At 39.5% G+C, this 27,027-nt stretch overlaps 1 protein-coding gene across 1 annotated transcript in view; it reads left to right on the top strand.

Moving 5' to 3' along the window:
• The window catches only part of sema4f (sema domain, immunoglobulin domain (Ig), transmembrane domain (TM) and short cytoplasmic domain, (semaphorin) 4F), a 67,105-nt gene extending 43,257 nt beyond the window's left edge, over window positions 1-23,848 (top strand). Inside the window, exons 2-15 of the mRNA XM_023297224.3 lie at window positions 9,660-9,805; window positions 10,833-10,892; window positions 16,424-16,522; window positions 16,923-17,034; window positions 17,158-17,277; window positions 17,360-17,514; window positions 17,604-17,785; window positions 19,089-19,230; window positions 19,344-19,548; window positions 19,700-19,809; window positions 19,923-20,074; window positions 20,409-20,464; window positions 21,857-22,047; window positions 22,135-23,848. Of these exons, the coding sequence (XP_023152992.2) occupies window positions 9,660-9,805; window positions 10,833-10,892; window positions 16,424-16,522; window positions 16,923-17,034; window positions 17,158-17,277; window positions 17,360-17,514; window positions 17,604-17,785; window positions 19,089-19,230; window positions 19,344-19,548; window positions 19,700-19,809; window positions 19,923-20,074; window positions 20,409-20,464; window positions 21,857-22,047; window positions 22,135-22,863 (2,459 nt within the window). The 3' untranslated portion in view covers window positions 22,864-23,848. The remainder of the gene's footprint in view (window positions 1-9,659; window positions 9,806-10,832; window positions 10,893-16,423; window positions 16,523-16,922; window positions 17,035-17,157; window positions 17,278-17,359; window positions 17,515-17,603; window positions 17,786-19,088; window positions 19,231-19,343; window positions 19,549-19,699; window positions 19,810-19,922; window positions 20,075-20,408; window positions 20,465-21,856; window positions 22,048-22,134) is intronic.
• The last annotated feature ends 3,179 nt before the right edge of the window (window positions 23,849-27,027 follow it).

Genomic DNA, 27,027 nt, shown 5'->3' with positions numbered 1-27,027 from the left:
CAAGATGAGGATTGTGTATCGCTCTTTGACTCGCTGTCTCTTCATCTCACGCTCAGATTAGACTGCGTGATGTGTTGTCAATCCAAAATCTAGAGGAAAATGTAAGATCGGACTTTGTGAATCATTTCATTTTAAATTCTGAAACGCCCTTCGTTGAACTCGCCTGAATAGCTGACTTCTGTCATCAGTCAAAGCAAAGACAATGAGCCACTTAGGAACAATAACAAGGGGTTAACCTAATAATACACACACACAGACACACACAATCTCAGTAACCATTTTCATTGTCTAGACGCTGTAACAGACACTGCATTTTTCTTGTTGTAAATTACATTTTAAAGAAGCCACTGTATGTAATAAACCATCGTGTCTGGGCAGCTGAATACTGTTATCATTTTATTTCCAGTTGTTGTGTCTTCATTTAAAGTGATAGTAAAGCTTCAAAAATATACAGTTATGCCAAAAATGATTCATACCTGTGCCAGAATTTGATTTATAGCAAATTTGTGTTTAACAAATAGGTTTCTTCTGTCTGGAATTGACAAAAACAAGTGACATAATCTTGTCTTTATGTTTAAAAGGCCGTGGACAATAGTATTCATTAAGCATTTACAGTATCTGCGTTTGCTAAGAAGATTTCTGCATTCTCCACTGGGATTTTGTTCCACCCTTCTTTGTGATGCTCTCCAGGTTTTTGAGGTTCGAAGGTTTAATTGTCACTTCAGTTTCCTTCTGGTTCTCAATGAGATTCATGTCTGGACTTCCAAAATGTTGAAATAGTTTTCTGTTAACCATTTCTAGACCACGTTGGCTGTGTGGTTCACATCATTGTCTTGTTGGAAGGTCCAATGCTGCCAAAGGCCAAGTTTTTCTGCAGGCTGCCTGATGTTTTCCTCCAGAATCTTTCCACATGATGACCTTTACTTTGACAAGGTTGCCTGGTCCATTTGCTGAAAAACACACACAAAGCATGCTTGACTGAGGGGATGATGTTCTAGAGTCCTTCTTCTTTCTTTCTCCAAACAAGAGCTGTATCCCTGTGTCCAAACAACTCCATCTTCATTGCATCTGACCACAGAATTAATCACCAGAAGCTTGATTCTTTGTCCAGCTGAGCTTTTACAAAGGCTAGGTGAGCCTTTGTGTGCCTGTCTTGGAGAATTAGTCCTGTTTGGTCGATGTCCATGGAGTCCAGCCTTGTTTAGTGTCTGCTGGAGTTCTTGCCAGACTTGCTTAGATTTTTCAAGATGGTGTTGGTGTTTGAATCTTCTTGGCCTCTCACACTATTTCTTGGTCAAGCAGATGTCACTTCTGGCTTCCTGCAATGCCATTGGAGAATTTTCACAGTTGGGAACTCCTAGTACTTTTGGTGATGCTTTTCACTGTGGCTGCTGGCACTTAGAAACATTTAGACATGACTTTATAGCCTGACACTGACATATTAACTTTGGTTTTAACTGTAATTTGCAATCGACTGTCTAGAGAACTACTGCAGCTGCTCTCTGTTTATAATATATAAGAATGATGTACAGCATAGTAGAAGTTAGCAAGACCATTTATAATGTCATAGAAGCTGCGTTTTCTCAAAAATATGCAACAAATTCAAGGGATGTAAATAATTCTGGATATCAAAAAGAAAAAAACATCTAGATAGTTTGACTGTATTAGTAACATCTCTAACACAATGTTTTACTGTCATTTGTGACTTGTTTATGTCATTTCCAGCCAAAAGAAAGCTATTTGTCAAATAGAAGTTCAGTATAAATACAGAAGGGTTGTCTCCCTTTGGACGACGCTGTTTGTCTGCGGTCATTCAGCATAATTCATGCTGAAGTGCTGGCATGGAGCGCTAGAGCCTGCTAATGGCAGCGCTGTCCAACGGGACAATCTGCCAAAAAGCTGGTGTATTCCTTCAACCTGTGAAGTACGTCTGGCCCCCCGGCTGCTGCTGAAACAATTCAGAGGAAACAGCAGCTGGAAAATTGGAAAATGGCTTTGAGTGGATGATAGTGCTATAAATGTGTGCTTCTGCAGAGTGTGCGATTGTGTGGCTGGTGCAGCTGTGTCCTGTGTCACTGTAGGTAGGGGCTGAATGTGTTCAGAGGCTGCTGTGGGTGGGGGCTGGAGCATGTGAGCGCCTCTCTGCATCGCTTCTCCGCATCCCGTCAGGTTTGATTGACAGATTAAGGAGGGGGAGTGTATAATTTATCACTTCCTGGTTGGTCCAGTCCCACAATGCCCTGCAGCCAGAGACCAAGGTTGATCCCCAAGAGCAAAAGTCAGTATATTAAACCCTTAATGGACATCCCCCACTTTAGTACACACACACACACACATATGCACACACAAACACACACACACTCTCAGAGACTCTGTTGGTCTCCCTCCCTGCCTGCCTGTCTGTCATGTTTAATGTATAATGAATGAATGATTCATGGCAGGGGAGAGAGTTTTGTATTTTAGGACTGCTTATTCATTTATACTCACACCAGTCGCTTTTTACTCTGGGTGTGATTTTTTTTAAGCACGTTAAAGGTCTCCAGGTTTTCTAGACACATTATGCGAATGATTTTTAACATGCCCTTCCTCATTTTATGGTAAAACCTGCATTTTCTCTGTAGTTCCACTTATATCCATGTTGTGAAAGCTCTTTTCTACAGTGACACCGTGCTTCACATGCATGCTTAAAGCTGCTCCGATTCATTGTTATAAAATAAGTGACCCAATTTATATGTACTCGGTAAAATGTTTAGCTTGTCGTGGTAAAAGAAACCCGTTATCACCTGCTAATCTGCACTTGCCCTTAGATTTGCATTCTTGTTATGCTTTTTAGTTTTGGTTCTCTCTCATCACTTTCATGCTGTTTCCGGCCACAGACAGCAGCTGTTTTAACCCTCCTTTTGTCCTCATTTACAGGCACCACAAAATATTGTTTCCTTGTCTGAAAAAAATCCAAAAATTCAGCAAAAAAATTCCCCAAATTTTTGAAAATCTTCAGGAAGAAAATGCTAATAATTCCTTAAAAGTTTCCCTTAAAAGTTTTATTTTAGAAAAATCCCCCATGTTTGGCAAGAAAATTCTTGTAAATATTTTCAAAAAATGAGTAAAATCTTCCATAAAATTCCTAAAAATACCTGAAGTGATTCCATATATATCAGTAAAACTTCTGATATTTTCTTTAAGAACATTCTCATAAAAATCGACAAAAATCCAGCAAAATTCGCTGGATTTTGGTCTTTTTTTTGTGAATGTTCTTAAGAAACATTTTTAACATTTGTTTTTTCCCACCAAAAATGTTTAAAGATTTCCCAAAAATGTTGAAAATGTGGACATCAGAAGTTTCACTGTGAAAATATATATCTTTTTCCACATTTTCAAACTTTAAATTGGGTCAGTTTTGACCCGCAGGACGGACGACACGAGGGTTAAGCAACCCACCTCTGGCAGACTTGCTGATCAACACCAAAATTAGTAGCAAAATTAACTGATAAACACATTGGAGCACTTAACAGTTAACCAGCAGCAGCTGGTGAAAAGCTAACAGAGCTAAAAGGAGAGTAAATAATGGCTGGCAAATACAATGAATGTTATTAGAACCCAGCTGAAAGATTACATTGTCTAAACTTAATTAAATAATATATACTTCTTTGCAGAAACATAGACTGTGTGTAACAGATGGATGTAGCCTCTGTTTCTGAAAACTGAAACCAGCATGGTGCCTTAAACCTGCATTCTTTCTAACAACCAGCAGAGGGCGACTCCTCTTGATGCCAGTAGAAGTCTGATCATATAGAAATTTAAGAGAAAATTACCTTACTTCTCACTTGATTTGTAACCACAGTATGTATTTTTGTAATCAGTTTATGGTCTTAATCACTAGTTTCAAGTCTTCTTCAATACGTCATGATACTCATTTTGTAAATTTTGCTCTAGTTTAGGTTAGAATAGATGACATATGTTGTAGGGCGGGGTTACCTTGTGGTTGCCACTTTGTAGTGTCTTAGTCATCTGACTTCAAACGACAAAATCCACAAACTAATGGATGACATCACAGTCACTATGTCCATCTTTTATACACACTCTATGTGCAATACAGTGGTTGAACTCCTTTATTCTATATAGATTCTACGCACAGAAATCCAGCCTGCTCTTGTTTGCAGCAACATATGTCCTTTCAGTAATGTTACACCACACATGTACATCTGCACTCACACAACACGCACATAAACGGTCAGGGCTGCTGTCAAAGAGGAAGCATTTACCCAAACTTGCACAGCATCCTTTTGTCCCTTTTTTACGTGTCACGTCAAATTTATTTATTCATTTATTATTAGTCCGTCCAACAAACTATGTATCGACGACGAATGAGATTGAAAAGAAGAGGAGATTCTTTTCTTTCGTGTGTGCCTGAATGTATAGGTTTAGAGGTGTGTGTGTGTGTGTGTGTGTGTGTGTGTGTGTGTGTGTGTGTGATGAAGGCAGATGGTGTAGCTCTAGGAATCATCTGTACATTAGGCTACACAGCAGGTGGTGGCATCGGGTGCACGAGTCCCACAGAGGCAGCGAGGACCAGTTTACAAGGACATCTCTGCAGACCTTGCCTTTGGCCCGTGTCACTAACGCTCATGTCTGCTTTGCTGAATCTGAATGTGTGCGCACGTGCATTTGTGTGTGAGTCCAGCAAGAGGTAATAAAGGCAGAGAAGTGAGTCTGAAGAAGTTTTAATCCTGCGAGGCAGCAGGGAGACAGACAGCAGATGAAGAGAAGCGACAAAATTGACAAAAACACGAATGCTGAGCGAATGAGACTGGGAGGTCTCTAATGTTTTATTGCCTCCCTTCTCATCTCCTTCAGCTTTCATTTGAAGTCACCTTTGATTGACAGATTTAGGAGACAAGTGTTTATTTCACCAGCTCGGGGTGTAAAAGTGAAAGAAGGACACCACACTGCCGAAAACTTTTAATCAAGGGCATCGAATCAGCAGCTGTGTTGTATTGTATGAGAAATGTGTGTGTTTGTGCGAGTCGCCTTCTGTCTGTTGTATCAGTCTGAATGCGCTTCCTCGCATTGGCCGCTTTTCAGGAAGTGCAGGCCCTCTGCGAGCAAATCAGAGCCACTCTTGCTATTTTACTGCCTGGAGGCTTTGGGCTGAACAGATGGCTTCTTAGTGAATGAGAAATGACATTCATGTGAAATGTTACAGGAAACAGACACAGACTGACTGGATGGAGGCAGGGGAGGAGAGAATGTCTGTGATTCGGTTACAGGCAGATGTCAGCAGGTTTGCATCTTTTTTTTTTTTTTTGCATTTCACAGAATAACACAAGCCGACATGCAGATGGGCTCTAAGTGGAAAACCCTGTCAGTGCAGAGTGCTGTTTATCAGAGCATCCTGATGCGAGTCCCATCCAGCGTGGCAGAAACAGAGGATGGTTGTACCAGTTTAAATCTGTCAGTCCACAGCTGCCAAATTAGGGGTCATGCTCCTTTAACCCTCCTGTAGTTCTCATTTACAGGCACCAAAAAATATTGTTTCCTTGTCTGAAAAAAATCCCAAAATTCAGCAAAAAAATCCCCCAAATTTCTGAAAATTTGCAAAACCTTTAGAAAGAAAATTCCAATAATTCCTTAAAAGTTTCCATTAAAGTTTTATTTTTTTTAAAAAATCCCCCAAATTTGGCAAGAAAATTCTTGGAAATATTTTTTTTAAAAAGAGTAAAAATCTTCAAAAAAAATCCTAAAAATATCTAAAGTGATTCCATATATATCAGTAAAACTTCTAATATTTTCTTTAAGAACATTCACATAAAAATCAACCAAAATCCAGCGAAATTCGTTGGATTTTGGTTGATTTTTATGTGAATGTTCTTAAGAAACATTTATAACATTTCTTTTTATCCACCAAAAGATGTTCAAAGATTTCCCAAAAATGTTGAAAATGTGGACATCAGAAGTTTCACTGTGAAAAAAAATATATTTTTCCACATGTTCAAACTTTAAACCACTTTAAACATGAGGGTTGAACTCCATTTGTGATCCCCCAATGGATTTTCCTGATTTTTTTCTTTCATGTAGTTCGTGTGCAGTCTTTAGTTGCACAGAAATATGTTAAATACACTGTGGAATAATACAGTGTGTGCTTTGTTCTTTCTTCTTTTTACCTCTCTCTAATTTCCAGCATCAATAAGTCAGTAAAATAAGTCCAGAAGAATGTCGTTTGATCTCTTCTTTAATATTAATGGAGTTTTTAGACGCTTTGATGCTTGAAAATTAAGCAGAGGATGCATGTGTCTGATTGTGTGTTTGTATAAGTAAGTATAAATATCCTAAAATGAGACTATGCAACCGGTGAAAGAAGATACACCTCTGTCTTCCTCTTACACATGAAAAAATCATGCAGAATGCTGCCTTCAGTTCAATTTAATGCATGTTTTTGCTGCTACAGTCTTTGTCTGTCATGACCAACAGTTAATAACAGTCCAGCTAATGTTAGCAAACCTTACATAGATACTGACAATCTGAAGTCACTCCCTGAATAACAGACTCACTCTTCTGTAGCAAACAATAAACTGAGATTTTGAATGCTACTAAATCACCGTAATATTCTGTAATCACTGACAGGAGTAATGTGAATTGTAGTTTTATTTTCTATAAAATGCTGTGAATCACATTGCAAAAAATACCACAGATGCTGCTTTTTTCTTTGTTCAATTGTGGGAATTTTTGAGGCCACTATGAAGTATATAAACTGCCTAAAATGACAGACTGTAAATGTAGTGCAATATATAAATATATATAGTAAATTAGTAGTGATTTCAGACACTTGTTGTTGTTACAACTTTAGTTTTTTTGTCATTGTTGCTTGTGACCACAGTGATGGTATTTAGCAAAGATAAATTAGGCTATATCAAATGATTTAGAGAGCGCAAAACAGCTCTTTACAGGAATACCGTTGAATGTTATTTTACTGATTTCTCCTGTTCTGTTATATTACCTATATTATCTATCACAGAAAAAGTTTACAAAACTGTAAATAATGTCTACATTTTTTAAAAATCTGCTTTTTTTAGGGAAAAAAATTATTTTACAATGTTTGTAAAAATGGGTTTTTACTGTATTTAAATCTGCTAAAAATATTATTTTTGCCAAATATTTGCTATTATTTCAAAGAAAAAATACATTAATAAAACTATTTTTAAACAGTTTTACAGTTTTGTTAAATTAAGGATAATATCTAGAAAAATTACAGAATAAGGTACTGTTTTACATGCTGACTGTAAAAAACAAAACAAACTGTTCTAATTTCCACATTAAAAATTCATATTTTTACAAATAGTTATTTCTATTTTTAAAATATGTGACTGTAAAATCACCATTTTTTAAACTATATTTAAGTCAGTTAAAAATATGATACTTTTACCGATTATTTTTACAGTTTTAACACTTTTTGAACGTTATATTTTACTTTTTTTTTTTTTTTTTTTACAAAGTTTGTTTTTTACACAATTAATTTTTTTACATTGTCATCTAATACACTTGATTTTTTAGGCTGATACTGGCATCAATATTTAAGAATTTTAAAAAATCTGACAGAAGTATATTGACCATTTTTATATAAACACAAGTAGTTCATATGGATCCCCTAAAATTGTAGATGTAAAGGTGCAGTGAGCTGGAGACTTTAGTTAAATACACCTAACAACAAGATCTTGCTTGATATTATACAAACAAAGTATATTATTTCTTTCTCAGTTTATCAGCTGTTAGTCGATGTGCGTTTGTCTGTTTGCCTCCAAGAATACATTAATAATATTACTTCACCTGAGGACAGGGTGCCTCAGCTTTTTCCGTGGTTCCCTGGATCTTGTGTTTTTGTTCTTTCACCTGCTGCACCTCAGAGCAGCTGTCAGATCAGCCACCAGAGCCATGCAGCCTTTCCTTCCTTCACTGCTCTTTATGGACATACTACTGTATTTAAAGCAGACGCTGTTGCTCTGACATTTTTCTACTTCCTGTTTCTTCATAATATCCAGAATGACTTTCCTCAGTAATGTCTGAATTAATTCAGATTCTCATTTCATGTTTGCATGTGTTTAAGTGATAATGAACGCAGCTTTTATATGAAGCCATTTGCCCATATCTGCCCTGAGCACAAACATGGGTGTCGGCTCCGTTACTGTCATTAGTCATCAAGTCTTTAATTGTGCAATTGCGGTGGGTAATGAATAAGCTGTAATAACTGTTTTGCTCGTGTTCGGTTGAGGTTAAATTAACTTCCTGTGCTTTACTCGGTTAATCTGTCATGAGATCTGTGTATCTGCAGCCCGGTCTGTGTTTGTAGTGTGTGCTGAGGTGTGTAACGATCAACAGGGAAAACTGCATATGAACAGGTTTGTGGTACGTCCTGAGAATTAGCGAGGCTGGTGGAGTCTGGCAGGATGAGCTGCTGCCAAGCTGGTTGGCTGGAGAAGCTGAGAGGAACGAGGGCCGAGGGGCAGCGGACCTGAGGGAGCAGGAGGACGGGATCAAGTCAAAACAAACACAAAATGAATCAGAAGGACTGAGTAAAGCCGTGACGCTGAGGAGCAGCGCGCTGACTGAGGGAACGATCTGGCAAAAAGTGGAAAAATGGGGTTGAAACGCTGCTGAGGTGTGAAGGTTGACGCTCAGCAGGGAGACTTAAAGCTCATCTTTACACACACCAAAGCAAAAGAGACAGACGAGCTGGAAAGTGATCATAGCGCCATCTAGAAGGATGTCTCGATGCCTGAAATGTATCTCGAGGAGAGGAGGAGCTAAGAGTGAGGATGTACAGGTGTTTCCTCTGCAGAAGGCTTTTTGGCACCCACAATGTATCACAGAGGTGCTTCAATGTTTTATGCATTTTTTGTTTTGTTTTTGAACATTTCTGGCCTGTTTCTGTTTCATGAAGCTGAAAAAAGGTCAGCATGTTAGGACTTAAAAAAAACTGCAAAACTTTCCTCACACACACACACACACACACACACACACACACACACGCTTTGTCCTCCAGTCTAAAGAGTAGGAGGGAGAGTGACTGACTGAGAGAACAAACAAGAGCTGGAACACAATTCAAAAGCTTTGGGGATTTGATTCATGTGATAGTTTGGAGATTAGGGACACAAATATAGATGATAGTATACATGATGTATTATGAAAAAGATGAATCCATTTACTATCCGATATCGTTCTGCATAATTTAGTTTATTGCATTTCTCCTCTGCAGTGTATTTTAGGCAAACAGATAATAATCTAGAAGGATGTTTCAGCAGCAGTGATGAAAATAAAAAGAAACAGAGCCATGAATGGAGGTTTGTTGTGCCTTTAACTGTACAAACAAGGGAAAAAGCTTAGTGGAAAAGAATGATAAAGACTCCGAGAGATTAAAGAGTTAATCTGTGGCTCTGATTTTGTGAGAGTTCAGGGTGAAACAAGGGTGACTCTCATCTCCCCCGTCTACTCTCATCCCTCCACCCCTCAACTTGTTATCTCTTCAGAAGCTCTTGTGTTTGATTCATCCCGTCTCACAGCTACATGTGTAACGGAGGAAGCAAACAGCTGTGTTTTGTTTTGTGCATCCTTTAGAATCTATTTTAGCTGCTCTCCTGACTCACCGTCTCTGTGTTTTTGGTCCACAGACACCATTCTGGGTCCAAACACCTTCCTGGGCGCCGCCAACTTCAGCACCTTCCTGCTGGATCGGTCCACTGGGATGCTCTTCCTCGGAGCCAGAGATGCCATACTGGCTGTGGACACCAACAAACTGAACGAACGGCCAAGAAAGGTATTTTTTGCTCATATTTATTGCATTTCACATGTCAGTTATTCTCAATGGGTCCACATCCTCCTGCTGACTCACATTAAAGTGATTAAAATGATAAAAAACAACCAATTTTTATACAAATTGGGCGTAAAAGGTCTCTTCTTGATGTCCATTTCCAATTTTTAAACTGGGGCTAGATCCACAGATGTATAGGATGTTTACAAGATAAAGAATTGTATTTTACAGACTGTAGATTTAGGACTCTCTGGGCTCATTCACTAATATATGTGTGCATATATTCATGAACAAAGTTTATATACACTTGTAAAAAGCATGTATATCAATGGCAGTCTTGAGGTTTTTTTTTCTTTTTCACAAAAGCCAATCAGGCATTTTGGTTCTTTCATAAATTTATTATAGGTCTTCTGGAAATATGACCAAATCTGCTGGGTCAAAAATACACATACAACATTAATATTTGATTAAATGTCCCTTTTCGGCCATTTTCCACCTTATTTAGGTGCTTTTGGTCACCGTCCACTGCTTCTGGTTGTATTTTTTAGCATTCCTCTTGATGCATTCAGTGCAGTTTAACTGAATTTCTTCTTCTTCTTCTTCTTCTTCTTCTCACACTTTTATCCATGTGCTAACATAACTGCACAAGGGTTTTCTAATCATCAATTATCCTTTCAACAGCATTAGCTAACACAATGTAGCATTAGAACACAGGAGTGATGGTTGCTGGAAATGTTCCTCTGTACCCCTATGGAGATATTCCATTAAAAATCAGCTGTTTCCAGCTAGAATAGTCATTTACCACGTTAGCAATGTCTAGACTGGATTTATGATTAATTTAATGTTATCTTCATTGAAAAAACTGCTTTTCTTTCAAAAATAAGGACATTTCTAAGTGACCCCAAACTTTAGGATGATCATGTATATGTAGAAGAAGAAAGAGGAACTCCGGGTGATGATTCTAACACTGACTACTAATCAGCTACTGATGATCTAACCAGTTCTTTCTGTTCTCTGTTTTCACTTCATCCAGATTGTTTGGGACGTACCAGAGGACAAGAGGAGGTCTTGTGTTGGAAAGGGAAAGACAGAGGTGAGACCTGAGCGTGTTTCGTCCCACACACACCTTCTTCTTTTGTCCAATTCAGCTCAAACATAATGAGTGGTTGTGATTTATGCAAACACTAAAGTGCTGTTTTAAACTCAGACAGTTGGGAAACTCGTCGCCGACACTCATTCATGCCCGCAGGAAGTCTGATTTACACTGACTCATATTATTTACTGTCTTGCAATAATCCGGCTGCAACCCAGGAAAGTCCTAGAAAGCACAGCGACTGCTAAAGTGATGTCTAAGTGGTGCCTGGGTAATATATCCTGATCCATTTAAATGCTCTGAAACTACTCTGATGCACTAATGTGACCTTTGAGGCTTAAATAATAATGATGTTAGCAGGCTTTTACTCAAATTAGTAAAGCATCAAACTATAAACAGTAGATTCCATAATGCTTCGATGAGTTATAAAGCTGTGAAATCTCAACCCAAATCGCTGAGGGTAAATGGTGATTTTCTGTTTTTTTAATGTAAATTAACAGGTTTTTACCTTGATGTGGTTTTTAACTTTATTGTAAAGGGACCTTGATACCTTATATGCAATAATCTGCTAATTTTTAGGATGTTTCTGGAATTCAATGTGATTTTTTCAGTTTAAGTAATATAGTCTTATTTATGTAAATCTGATATACTGTTTTCAGATTTAAGTCACTGTACATGTGTGATATTTCGAAGTTTAGCCTATACTGTATTCTCTATGCATTTTTTCTATATAAATTACAAAATTGTTAATGGTTTTTGGCCATTTTTTGCGTTTAAACCTGTAAAACCCACTGCTGCAGAAATACAAGATCAGTTTCATTTTTTTTAGATTTTCTAATATATATATATATATATATATATATATATATACATATATATATATATATATATATATATATATATATATATACATATATATATATATATATATATATATATATATATATATATATATATATATATGCATGTATGTATTTGCTCTTTTTTTTCTATAATTGGGTCTTACAGGGTTAACCACACTTGATAGACACGCAGAGCTTCTCAGCTTATCAAAGTGCATATTGTGTAAATATAGGTGTGATTTTTATTGTTTAAAAAACTCCAGATAGGACTGAGATGTTGTCAGTCAGTAAAACCTTCTTTTTTGTGGCAGGTAGTAAGCAATGAGGCACTTGAAATCCTGTGAAAAACATGACATTTTAGTTTTTCTATTATATATTCCGTTATGAACACATGCTGGAATGTTCACCAGATGGTTTAAATAACTCCATTTGAGAAGAATTAATCCTTCTAGAGTGATTGGGGTGATTTTGTGGGGCAGTGAAAAAAAAATAACGTAAAAAAAAAAAAAACAGCCTTTTGGGGCCTTTCTCATGTGGTGTAACACTTGCAAAGCCATTGAAATGAGTTTTTTGTTTTGTACAACATGCAGATCTGGCTTTGCATTTGTCATCCTGAGCTCTGCAGGGCTAATTTGAATGGTCAACAAACTCACTGCCTTTAAATGGGTGTAAATGATGCTCTGTCCGACAGCCTTTTCTTGTAGATTAGTGGTGGCAAATGAGAGTTTTCTTTTTGTGTCAAGCAGCAGAAGCTTGACGTGTTAAGGTTCATTTGCCTCACATACTTCCAGCACATATTCTAATGTTAATGCTGAAACGATGCGTCTTAAGCTACTCTCTCCCTCTACTGTCAGCAAATCCCATGAAAAGATGATAACTAACAATGAATTTATCCATCTACCAAGTGTTTCCAAAGCTTAGTTTGTTAGTTTAGTCCTCTGTGTCGCAGAAATCCACATGAAAATGACTCTTAATTACTAAAAACATTGCATTTCTCATTTAGAAAGAGCTCCATAGCCTCATATCAACAAAGCAGGGGTTGCTACTTGTTATTTGAGGGGAGAAAAAACTATCCAAAATCACCAAAGCTCTCCTTTAATTATGATCTGAATTGTGAGATTTCATGTGGCTGTGCATGTATTTGGTGCTACATTTGTGTGTGTTTTTCACAACCCCTTGCTGTTAGGCATCGGATGGGAAGTTCTGGGACTTACGCCAAGACTTCATCAGGGATGGGTGTGTGTGTAGAGATGCAGAAACAGTAAGAGAGGCTGTATGTGAAGTCACAGATGTCCAGTAACTGTCTGTGGAAAGTGATTAAATAGAGCGTACTGTACACTCAAGCTGTACCTCTCATTGTGCCGCCACCGAACTGCTTACAGTAAACCAACTGCACATTTGTTGAGTTACACTTTACTGATTTGGTGGTTTTAACATGCGGTGCCAGACTGAAATAGAGCTCTGGAGGAAAAAGAATATTCCCTCAAATGACCCAATAATGCTCCACTAACGCCTCAGTCCAGAGAAACGAGGTCAAATGAAAAGACAAACAAAGCCAACGGAAGGTCGGCGTTTCAACAGAAGGGAAGTGCAATTAGTTATGACCCATTTTATGCAGTCATTATCAGCACGGTTTGCTGCCTTCCAGTGTGAGGAGGTGAGAGACTGAGAAAGGCAGGAAAGAGCAGGGCTGGGGTTTTTTTTTCTGCAAAGACATCGATTACAAGATTACATGTGAGTCTGGGGGAGAGAGGGGAGGAGACTCAACAAGAGCACTGGAAAAAATGCCCCTCTCAAAACAAGAAAAAAAACTTATTTCAAGGAACTTTTACCTTGAAATAAGTGAAAAAATCTGCCAATAGAACAAATGATAAATGGCTTGGTAAGATTTCTTGAAATAAGATACGATATTTAGAATATTGAGATCTTAAAATTAGCTGAGAAAATTGATTTTAAGCTGTAGTTTACCAGGCTTGTCAAGCTTAGGTGTCTTAAAATAAGGCAGACATGCTTTAAAAAAAATAGCAGTTTTTCACTCAAAAATAGATTTTTGCTTTCATGTAACCTCCTAATTTGAGATGCATTAAACTTATTTTGAGTTTTCTTGTAAAATTCAACTCAAAACCAGATAATTTCAAGATTGTTTGACTTAACAAGATATTTAAGATGCATTGTCTTAACCCTCGTGTCGTCCTGCGGGTCAAAATTAACCCGTTTTAAAGTTTAAAAATGTGGAAAAAATATATATTTTCACAGTGAAACTTCTGATGTCCACATTTTCAATATTTTTGGGAAATTTTTGAACATTTTTTGGTGGAAAAAAAATGTTTCTTAAGAACATTCACATAAAAATCAACCAAAATCCAGCGAAATTCGCTGGATTTTGGTTGATTTTTATGTGAATGTTCTTAAAGAAAAGATTTTTACTAATTTTTTGAAAATAATTACAAGAATTTTCTGGCCAAATTTGGGGGATTTTTTAAAAATAAAACTTTCAAGGGAAACATTTAAAGAATTATTGGAATTTTCTTCCTGAAGGTTTTGCAAATTTTTTGAAATTTGGGGGATTTTTTGCTGAATTTTTGGATTTTTTTCAGACAAGGAAACTATATTTTTTGGTGCCTGTAAATGAGGACAACAGGAGGGTTAAAACAAGTCCCTCCATCTTGCTGAAGTGTCACTTGTTAAGTGAATATATCTTAAATCAAGTGGGATGAGACACTCTGACTCAAAATAAGACAAATAGACTTGGTAAGATTTTGAGTTTTTGCAGTGAGACTGTTTGTGTGTGAATCATGCAAAATCTGCACACTCATAAGGACAAATCTGGGCAGGTTAGCAGCTTTACTCAGCGCTTTGCTACTAAAAACAGGATGTTACCAAACTCAGGAAATCAGGGATGTTGAAATCATAAATGAGATGAGATTTCACTGGAGTTTCATGTCAGCACTGCAGAAAAACGTCAGTCTTTTTGGCACCAGGCTGGTCTTTAAATGGTGCACATTTCCACCAATCATCTGCCTCATCTCTGGAACTGGGTGATACATCTCCTCCTTTCAGTAGATAAATGTCAGTAAGCGTGAAAAGCTTTTAGCAGTTACGTGTCAGGATGTATAATTTCTACAGTGAAGTCATGGAAGCTTTTAACATTAAGGAGAATAATTAGCACCAAGAACACAATAGAATTCATTCGAATCAGACAGAAGAGAGCAGAGCCATTCGATCCGCCCCACGCCAGACTGTGAATGAAGCTTATTCATATGAATGAGGTTAATTTGGGCCAGTGAAATAGCTAATCCCAAGTTGATCCCATTGTTAGCATCCTGAGCTCACGTTCTCTGGCTCTGTGCGTCCGTCTCACGTGGGGACGTCCCAGCATGCCGTGGGGCCGGTGGGGAGGGCTGCTGATCTAGGTGACATGATCTGGGCATCAGAGGTGTTCAGGTCTCTGGGAGGAGGTGACTCAGGCCTGGAGCTCATCCAGAGCACACACACATACAGACACACACACACACACACACACACACACACACACACTACCAGCTGAATAAAGTGCCTGCGTCATGGCTTCATGGTTACTGGGGCGGGACCATGGGGGTGTTTTTCCATAACAGCTGCTGACTGAATATACGAAGAGGAAAAAAACAGAGTGGGCGTGAAAAAATATGTCATCCATAATCTGCTTTTTTGACACCAACAAAAGGAGCACATGTGCTTTTAGTGTGGTTCGTATAGATATGCATGGAAATGATGGTCTGTCAGGCCTGTGTGGGTCAGTCAGGGAGGGTGGTCTCTGCTGGTAGCAGTGGGTGGATCTCAGGTGTCACTCCCAGCAGTGGAGGTCTCCAATTTCCAGTCAGAATCATTGATTGTCGAGCCGTTCTCAGAATCTCCTCCAACCTTTCTCCAAAAACAGCAGAGTGGTTAATAATGGATCACATAGAGTCATGGATAAAACACATGATATCTACTACCAATGACATTTTTTGGTTTTGGAGGGAGACATAATTTAGTATATTTGTGGTGAAGCTGAGCCTTTGGACATCATTATGTTCTACTGTGCGCTATGTTCAGTAGAGTTGCTTTGTGTTGCTTTCATTTTATGTTTTCCATATTTTGTAACACAGTTATATCCCAAAATGTACTATTTTGTAAAATTCAGAATAGAATAGAATAGAATAGAATAGAATAGAATAGAATAGAATAGAATAGAATAGCCACTGTATTGTCAACCGGAACATACACTAGTTGGTGCACATCATGACTGAAATTTCGATGCAAAAAGCTCGCCATCGGACTGATAAAAAAACAAAAACAAAAAAATTGTTCTAAATAAATAACAATTCCAATACATATGTTAAAAAACTATAAATAAATATATATATATATAAATAGGTATATATAAATATATTCACAGATGCACACATCTATCTATCTATCTAACTATCTATCTATCTACACACATATATATACATACACACCTGTATACATACACATCTGCACATATTTATTCTACAGTGAAGATATTATTCTTGTGTTGTTGCAGATCCATCTGAACACAACATGTATTTTAGACACTGCATATATCATTACATGTCATGTTAACTGTTTTTTTAAATAAAATATAGATTCTATTGAACCTGGATGTAAAACCTCTCTTTATTTCTGTGTGTTTGTCTCCCCCTGCAGGTCGACTGCAACAACTACATCCGCCTGCTGGAGTTTCTGGGAGATGGACGCATCTATGTGTGCGGCACCTACGCCTTTGACCCCCAGTGTGTCTTCCTGGTTTGTGTGTTTACCTTCTCCATGTATATATTCACCGACTGGTTCCATATCTTTAGTTCATGGTTCAATAACTGTGAATAAATATCTGTGATAAGATCCCGTCACTCATCCATAACAGCAGACAGTCGTTCGCCCACTGCAGTGAATTTATTCACATTTGAAGTTTTTCTAGAACCTTAGTTGCTCACTTTTTCACAGTAATTACTAAAAGACTGTCTGTTCTGTGAATGTCAGGCGTGGGAGAGAATAATTAGAGTCAATTATGGAGAAATTTAAGTAGCGCAACTTAGCAAAAAGCACAATATCGAACAGACACCAAGGTGAGTTTTTGTACTGTAAGAAATTGCATATTTACCATTATTGTTGTCATTTTAACTCCTCTCTCCTTGTCGTCCTGCAGGAGGTCTCCTCCTTCACCCTGGAGAAAGCTGAGGATGGCGGGGTGAAGATGGAGACGGGGAAGGGCAAGTGTCCCTTTGAGCCCAGTCAGCATTACACAGCTGTTATGGCGGGTCAGTGCCTCTGGATTATTGACTGATTAATGGACTTGTTTTCTGGTAGATCAGCATGTCGACCTTTTACTGTATTTCCCATAAGAAGTAAATAAGAAGTAAATAAAACGCTCCTCTGTCTAGGTGGGACCTTGTACACGGCAGCCACCAGTAACTTCCTGGGAACCCTCTTCGACATCTCCCGGGCGACGGGCTCCGAGCAGGAACGCATCCGAACCGAACGATCCATCAACTGGCTCAGCGGTGAGACTCACACACACATTCACACACGCTAACACAAGGCTTTCACCGCTAGGTGCGAGTAAAGTTGTGTGTTCGTGTGCAGACCCAGAGTTCGTCAGCTCGGCCTTCATCGAGGAGACCGCAGACAACAACCCGACGGGAGACGACGACAAAATCTACTTCTTCTTCACCGAGGTGGCCAAAGAGTACGACCTCTACACCAAAGTCAAAGTGCCCAGAGTGGCGCGGGTCTGCAAGGTAACACGGCGTCTCTTGATTGGATGACTGACAGATTCCTCGATGTGCTTCGACCCTCATGTTCGTCTTATCCGTCTCTGTCTGTTCAGTCGGACGTGGGAGGGATGAAGACTCTGCAGCGACGTTGGACTACTTTTCTCAAGGCGCAGCTCGTGTGTGAGGACAAACCCAGCGGCCAGCGCTACAACATCCTCACTGACGTCTTCACCATGCAACACACTCCGGGCGACCCCAGCAGCACACACTTCTATGGACTGTTCACCTCCCAGTGGTAAGCTGAGGAGGAAGCAACGAAACCAGAGCTTCTACCTTATGTCATGTTGCAGTATTGAAAATGTAGTGTTTTATTACTGCAAAAAAAAAAAAAAAATGTTATTTGAGCGTCAGAAGAGTGAAGAGCAGAGAGATGGTTCTATCAGTAACAGGTTTTAAACATCAAATTTAAGTTTCCCTCCACATATTGTGACTGTGCATTGACTGAATAGAGCATGTAGACATGTTGTTTTTAAAATGACATGTCCTCTTTCTGGAAAAACAGACACAGTAGAGTTTCAGCTAAAAACTTTGGTGCAGGAGAAGTAAAATTTACACAATTGTTGATAGCTTAGTGATACTAAGGGAATGATAAAGATTCGTACTGAGAGCTACGCAACAAGATTGAACTTTTTCTCATTAAGATGCAATAATAAGTAACTAGAATCATCAAGTACCAAAAATATATATTATCCCTGAATGCAGTAACTACAAACAATAAATAGAAAATAAAATCAAAATACAAATCATGTTGAGGTATTAAACCTTGTGAGTCACAAAACCTACTCATGTGTTTGAGAGACGTATTTTATTTTTATTTCTTGGAGTTAGAAACTGTGACAAAAGGAGGATTTTTTTGTATTTTCAACTCTTCCAATGTTTCTTGAAAAACTGAAATGCCATTTGATTGGAAACTGAACCAAACTGAAGCTTAAAAATGTGATTTTTTTTGTTGATATGGCTTCATTCTGCATGTATCATTTTAACATTTGCCAAAAAATATTTGCTTTAAATGTATTTAGTTTAAAAAAGTTTTAAATAACTTTTATCATTAGTGACTCAGCTGCAATCGAGGCACCTCTCGGCTGAACGGCAGGCAGTGTTTACACAAAATGACAAAAAGTATAAAGAATTTTTCAGTTTTAAATAGTCAAATAAGTAATCAAAAATAATTTTTAAATGGTTTATTTTTTATTTATATTTCTGACTTTATGACTTTGTTGTAATGCACAAAACAGATTTTTGAGTTCTCTACTTCTAATTGTGGCTGCACTGTTTTCATTGAGGCGAAAAACGTTTTGTGTAAGAATTTTAAGAAAAGCTTAAAAAAAAGCTATTTCTTGGCTGTAACTTCATATTTACTGTACTGCTTATGAGGAATATCTGCAGGAAGGAAAATATACGTTTCCAAAACAGAAAACTACTACTTTATTATTAAACATCTTCAGAAGTCAACTCTTGATGTGACTTTTTCCATTTTTTTTCCTTCCAAAAGCAACAATTTCACCACTAAGCTGTAACTTTTCTTCTCTTTCTTCCAGGGAGCGTGAAGAGTTGTCAGCTGTGTGTGTTTTCAGTCTGTCTGACATCAGCAAAGTGCTGGACGGTCCCTTTAAAGAGCTGAAGAAAACCTGCGAGACATGGATCAACCCTGAACCCGTCCCCACACCGAGGCCTGGACAGGTACTAAACCACGTCCCACCTTTTCTATCGCTACTCAAACTTAACACACTTCCTTTTGTTGTACTTCTTTCCCCGCAATGACTGAGACGCAGCATTTTTCTCCTTCATTTTAGTGTTTAAACAACGCATTAAAGGCCGAAGGATTCGAGTCCTCCCTGAAACTTCCCGACAAGGTGCTGACATTCGTGAGGGATCATCCTCTGATGGAGAACAGTGTCACTGCAGCACCTGTGCTGGTCAGGAAGGGAGTGAGATACACCAAGCTGGCTGTAACTCTGACAGAGGAGAGGAGGGGAGCAGTGCTGCATCTTGGAACAGGTGAGGAGAGAGGAAGGCAGATGTGAAAATAAAAGAAGAGCGCAGAACACTTTGGAGATCTGCTCTGAAACTTGATGGCAAAATAAAACCAAATTAACAAAAAAAAAAAAAAAAAAAATCAATGTCTGACTGTTTCTGCGTTTTGTTGCAGACCGTGGGGAGCTCCACTGGGTGGCAGTAGTGGGCCAGAATGCCACCTTACTGCAGGAGATCCCTCTGTTCACATCACAGGAGCCTGTTAACAACATATTACTGCACCAGGTAGGGCACATGCATCTGTACTCCACACACAGCTATGCATATATTCATCTACAGTTCCTGCAAAAGCTCAGTTTTTATTTGTCAGTGACTGGAAATGTTCCCTGTGTTTCCAGGGCCGGGCTCTGGTGGGCAGCCCTCTGTCTCTGGCTCGTGTCCAGACTAAAGGCTGCTCTCTGTATCCGAGCTGTGAGGTTTGTGCCAGAGCCAGAGGCCTGGACTGCGAGTGGAGCGCAGAGGAGAAAGCCTGCAGGCCCGCAAAAGCCGAGTGAGTACTACAGGAATATCACAATGAACTGGAAGATGTCCAAAAATGAAGCTGAAAGGCAGACAGCAGCTGTATCGGGTTATAAAATGGCTTGTTGTTGTGCAGAAACTGACCTAGTTTTATTAAAGTGTGCTAATCCTCTGATACTGAACACGATTGTAGTTAGACCTGCACATATTTGTAAAGCAGTGGAGACATGAAAGTAATATGGTTGAAGAAAGTCATCCAAATCCACAAAATGATGAAAATACAATCCTCAGGTCAGTAGAGCCAAAGTCAAATCTCAGAATGATTCAGAAATTAACACATCTGTTGTGATTTTGTGCCTGTCCAGGCCTGGTCCAGGTGATATGGTGGACGATGCCCTGAGAAAGTGTCATGCAGAAGAGGGTAAGTGTATGCAAATGTGTATTTATAATTTAATTTGTAGATCACAGTTTTCTAAACGTTTTAAATCAGTGTAACATGATTGCAGATGTTATACCTATGAAGGGAGATTAGTGGTTCAGAGAGGTACGTTGAGCTTAAAACCAGAGCGTTCAGTGTTATGACGATGACTCTCTTTTAACCTTAAATTATGCTGCTCAGCTAATCTGCTCTGAAGGAGGTTCTGCTTATAGTTTCAGATTTGAATCAACTGTAAGAAGCGTCTCCCTTTCATTAATTCATTCCCTAATGATCCTCTGGGAGGAATGCAGATTCTCAGCTGAAGGAATATGTTCTATCTGCAAACCTGCTGAGCTGTATGTTAATAATAACACATTAGGAAGTCGTGAAGTTACAATTTCACACACAGGAGCCCGACATAAATTGAGTTCATGATGCAGAAATTGCATAATTATGTTTTTATGATTGGTCCAGATTTGCTGTCTAGCTGCTGGTACTGCAGCTGATAGAAGACAGATGAGAAAATCTATTAGTCTGTTCAATTCAATTCAAATAACTTTATTTGTCCCCAAGGGGCAATTTAAAGGGCATGCAGCAGCTTAAAAAAGGACAGCCAAGCAAGACACACAATTACACACAAAAAGACAAAACAACATTAAAAAGAACATTGGAGGTGCTGTTAATTTTAAAGTGCATTTTGTTCCTGATGTCTGAGACAGTAAGGTGCTCTTAATTGCTATGTTAAAAGAATGCATGTGTTAAAATACATTTTAAAAAGTCTGCTGAGCTGAATTAAGACCTGGACAGCCCTAGGGACAAAGGAGGACTTCCTCCTCTGCGTCCTGCAGCCTGGGCAGCGTAGTCTACGTCCACTCACACTCAGGACACAGAATGTGGGAGGAATTAGTGTTTAGTATTTATCACAGATCATATCCAGGCAGTAACACTAATTTCACTTTGATCTGACCTGAATTTAAAGTAATATCTTGCATTATGAGACAGTATCAGACTTAAGACTTCAATATCATGTTTTAATGTATGAGGTTTAAAGTTTAAGAGCGTTAATGTGGAGCTGACACATTAGAAATAAGCATCAAAATTAATATATTAACACGTGATTAACAATTTTCTTTCAGCATTCCTGTCTTATATTGTTTGCAGTAGCATGATTTCTGTTGTAGTAGGTGTTCCTCTTGACTGAAGTAGGCTTTGTGTGGAGTCACAAGACACATTTTACATTTTTTTTATTTATGTGAACGAGCACAGATTCTGAAGCAGTAAGCCTGCTGTGATCTCTGACTGGGGTTTTCTGTTTAGTCAGACAAAGCCTGGCTATGTTGAACTTGGAACAGTTCTGTTTCTCTGTTATTCAGCTGCTTCACTTCTCTCCTGCAGGCCGTTGCGCTCCGTCCATCAGGGAGCTGCGGGTGTCTTTGGGTTTGCGCCTCTTGTTGCCATGTGTGCAGCTGTCTCCACGGCCCTGTAGCTGGGAACATCCCCCCGACAGACACACCAGGCAGCACCACTCTGACCTGGAGGTGACTGTCACCAAGGACAGTCTGGGAAAATACGTCTGCACGTGTCAGGTACACGGACAGAAAACTCACTGCTTTTTATCTTTCACAAGGAAAAACAGGTTGTAGATGAAAATGACTCCTTTTCTGTGTCGTCAGGAGGCAGGACCAGGCATCAGAGAGCCCACCCCCTGCCGCAGAGCAGCCTATCAGCTCACACTAGAGGACCCCACTGCTGGAGGAACGGTAGCAGCATCCGGCGGTCGCCAAGTCCTCGCCATCTACATCCTCTTCTTCTTCTGCGGTTTTCTCTTTGGCGTGTTCCTCCTCTACTTTGTGACCCGCCGTCGTAGCATTTCTCGCCAAGGCCACCACCTGCCGGATAATTCGCTGTCATCGGAGAAGGGGCGGGACTTGCTGGGCTCCTCGGCCACTCCACAGTCCCCCAGCAGCGCCAGCCTGATGTCCGAGGGCTTCCGGCTGACGGAGAAACGGAACGGGACCACGACCTCAACCACGACGACCACGCTCCTCAGCAACCAGGGTAACGGTGGTCACCATGGCAACAGCTACAGCGGCACCCTGATTAGCAGCAACCCCAGCAACGGCCACGGCAACTCCCTGTACGCCAACTGCAACACGAGCAGCAGCGGGCTGAAGTTCGCCTCGGAGATTTTAGCTGCAGACTTGCTGGATGGAAGGACGGGGGAGCGGGAGAGGGTGAGGCCAGAGGGGGGAGAGAGGGAGTCAGGGGAGGGGGACGAGGTGGACGAGGGGCTGAGGGATGGGATGGGGGAGGGAATGAAAAAACTAGAGGAGGAGCTCAGCAGCTTTCCCATGTATAAATCATCAGCACCACTGGCTAAGTGTGAAGAAAGTTCGATATGAAACACATACTGCTGATTGCACCATTTTTCATCCTCCAAATGTACTGAATGCTACTGGAAAAAAAAGTGGCTACTGCCAAATGCCTTTGACTGGGAGCTGTGGCATGAAGAGAGACGACAGAGATTTATGAGAAATATAAGTTTAGTGTCTAAGCATGTGAGAGAGACCTGTTACGGATGGAGAGAACATGAAGCAGTGTTGGGAACAACTACTTATTGTGGGTCATCAGGATGAGAGCCACAGCTGAATAAATGTGTCAGATGTAAATATAAAATGTAAATATAAGCAGTCTGGAATTGACTGTGAACATGAAAGTGAGCGGGTTTATCCTGCATTTGAAATATTACCAAGAATCAAAGATGAAATGTCTACATGTGTAGACATGGAAAAGCCATATTGTTGTTCTCCTTGACTTGTTTTCTTGTTGTTCGCTCTCATTCACTTCCTGATGGCACTGCAAAGCAAAAGTGCACTTTTCTTGCAGCACCTCTCTGTCTCTTGCTGTTTGTATTTCTCTCTCTGACACACCACTCAAATCCCAAACCCTGATGGGTCCAAAGGCACCAAAGGACCGCTGAGCCATAGACGGCCCAGTCAGACTGCATCAGTCCTGGGCTTCCACCAGAGCGACTGAAGAACTCTGAACCCTCTGCAGTCTTCAGATGGTCACTGTGATGGGGCTATTCCTGCCCACACTGCTGCAGAGGTGAGGAGGCTCACAGATAGAAGGTTATCTATCAGATCTGAGTCAGTGTGGAAGGTGCACAGCAGATGCAAGAAACTGACAGCTGCCCACATCTGTCACCGTTCACATTTACCATCACTGAAGTAGAAGGAAAAGGACTTTCAGAGGATGGGAAATTCATTCCAGTCTTGAAGAATGGACCGTGCCAGACTCAAAGCCACCATCACCTCATTTTGTGTGTGTGGATTCAACATAAAGATGTTTTTGTCATGTTGTTTTGTAATAAAACATTTAAAAGTTGCTGTTGTCCTGCTGTCATACTGTCTGGTGCACACCTGGGTGTGGGGGAATGTGGGCGCCTCAAGAATCCACTTTTCTTCTCACGTGCTTTTGTGGTTTGACTTTATGAATATACAGCTGCTGTTAAGATTTCTTGGCAAGAATTAGATTAGAAGATTGATCACATGTCTGTAGGTCTACACTCAGTTGATTAGCTCAGCAAGCCTGGAAACTCTTGCCAGAAGTTGCAAATCTTACATATGTGCACTTCTATAAGATTTCCTCTTTTATATTTTTATGCTAGACTAAACTTATTGAATGGTGCAATCTGACATTCCACCAGAAATGCCTCAATTTTTATGTATATTGCTTTTTGCTTTTGATTTTTAGACTCCAGCAGTAAAACCTTGTGAGGACACAGAGCAGCTGGAACACAGCTGGAGGCACTCACTAGTTTAGAGCTCATTGATTACCAGGCATGAACATCCAGTGAACCGTGTTTCATGTTTTGGAGTACAACTTGAATTAGTGTGTCTTTTTAAGTAGTAAAAGCACTTAAGAGCATTTTTTTTGGCAGGTTCTGGGGCCTTTCTGTGTGGAGTTTGCATGTTGTCTCTGTAGCTTTGTGCTTCCTCACACAGTCCTAAGACATGCATGGTTTGTTAATTGGTGATTCTAAATTGGCTGGAGGTGTGAGTGTTGGCCTGTTTCTTTGTGTTAGTCCTGTGATGGATTGTGTCCAGGTTTTACTCTCCCCTTTGCCCAATATCCGCTGGGATAGACTTCAGCACTCCACGATTCTGTAATGGACAAAGCTGATGGATGGATGGATGGATTTCCTAGAAGTGCCCTCTCACGTAATTACTTCCTACTGGATAAATGCTCCAAAAGAGTTGTCAATTTTTGCTCCAGTTGCTAAAAGGTAAGACAAAGAACCTGCTTTCTAAAAAAAATTTAGACTTTATTTTGTCTTAGGGTGTCTTTTTGATGATGAGGAACCGGTCAGTGTAAAAGCCAAACATTTTGCAAGGACTCAGTGTGTTACATTAGATGTAATCCATCATAATCTAGAAATAATCAGAGGTAGAGCTGGAACTCTACTGCCAATTTATATTCTGTTTCTATTAATTTATTTCACAGACAGTGGAGCACAAAATACAAACATTAATTAAATGAAGTCCATCAGCTCTTATCCAGCTGCAAAAAACACCGCAGGATCAGAGTAATCTTTATCCACAGTACCTCTCTGTTCTTCTAACATGTCATGCTGGTTAAATACAACATGATGAATAGATGGATCCCAAAAGTTCCAATGACAGCAGGGATCCTCTTCATGTTGTCATGTATCTGGACTTCCACAGTGTGTCACACTTTGACAATAAATCAACACAAAGTTTACATACACTTGTCAAGACTATATATATCGTGGCAGTGTTGTTTCCAAACACTCTGAATTTTCTATGATGGAATCATTCAAATTCATGTATTTTTATCACAAAAAAACAATCATCCATTTTGGTTCTTTGACAAATTTATTAGAAGTTATAAAAGAACTTAATTTTTGGAAATATGACAAAATCTGTTGGGTCCAAAATATACATACAGTAATGCAATATTTGGTTAAATGTTTCTTGGCTATTTTCACCTCCACTGGGTGCTTTTAGTAGCCATCCACAAGCTTCTGGTTGTATGTTTGACTACTCCTCTTAACAAAATTGGTACATTTAAACAACACGGGCTTTCTGATACTGACTTGTTTCTTCATCACAGTCTAGTGGTTCTTGGTTGGGTTTAAATCAGGATAAGGGTCTAGAACCTGGTGAAAGCTAGTCTTAAACCTTAATTTAGCCATTTTTTCACCATTTTTGATGTGTCTTTGGGGTCATGGCCTTGTTGGAACACCCAAATGCACCCAAGACTCAACCTTCTGGGTGATGCCACAAGGCATAATACTACCACCACCATGCTTCATAGTAGGTTTGGTGTTCTTGAGGCTGAAGGGCTCACCTTCTCCTCTCCAGACATATTTGTGGTCATTGTGACAAAACAGCAGCTCCATTTTAGTTTCATCTGACCACAGAACTTTCCTCCAGAAGGTCTTTTCTTTGTCCATGTGATCAGCAGTCACCAATTTCACTATGAAATAATGGCAAGTCTCTCCAAAAAGTTTGCAGATACATGAAGATGCTGCATGATAGCATCAGAATGTCTGCATCAGAGCCCTTATTTACTTCACAATTGGACAGCGGAACAACCCCAAGACCTCACTCACAGAAAAAGGTCACAATGGCCAGAAAAGCAAATTGCTTGTTAAATCTGACGGGATATAGAAGGACATCCTGGTATTTTTGGTATACCACATTTGACATACTGTTGGGACATTCTAAATCTTCTTCTGGCACACTATTTAGTATAGGAGTATGGAAATTAGAAGACAACCCATGAGTCTGAGTGTGTAGACTGGGATTGGGCTCGAGATCCAGGTTAGTCCCAGATCTCAGAGAATCCCAGAGAACTGAACATAGAACCTTCAGGGAATGTCAGTCAGTTCCTTATTTGGTCGGTCAGTTCACCACTTTGGTCCAGACTAAATATCTTGCCAATGATTAGACTTGGAAAACAAGACATCCTGTCCTGATATTCATGGTCCTGAGAGGATACATTTCCTTTAGCATCATCATGTGGTTATTTGTGGTTCAGAGGGAAATATCTCACCATGTACTGGATGGATTGAAATTTAATTGGGTGCAGCTGTTGAAGCTTCCCTGATGATGAACTCTGCTGAGTTTGATGATTTAAGTTTTCTTCTAGTGCTACCAGCAGGATAGCATGTTTGGTTTAGAGTTGGATAACTGCACATCTATGATGATTTCCTGGGAAAATTCCAAACACATTAATTTCTTTTTACAGGATGAATCCTGCTGACTGCCGAACCTTTCTCACTGACAATTTTGAAGTAACTCAACAAACACTGATGGAACCTCTTCTTTTTTCCAAGGAGAGGATTTGTATTTGGACTTGATTCCCATGACATCAAGTCAAAATTTCAATTAATACACCCATTATGGTACATGACCAACACCAGCAATGCCAGCTGCATTTACACCTCATTTGTACTTTGTGTTTAGTGCTAATTAGCCAATGTTAGCATGCTAATACAATGCTGATCTAAGATGCCAAGCATTATACCTGTTATAACC

This window comes from Amphiprion ocellaris, chromosome 23 (assembly GCF_022539595.1).
Source record: "Amphiprion ocellaris isolate individual 3 ecotype Okinawa chromosome 23, ASM2253959v1, whole genome shotgun sequence".
Lineage (NCBI taxonomy): Eukaryota > Metazoa > Chordata > Actinopteri > Pomacentridae > Amphiprion > Amphiprion ocellaris.
Note: the sequence above shows the minus strand (reverse complement) of the source record. Positions and strands in the feature narration are given on the sequence as shown.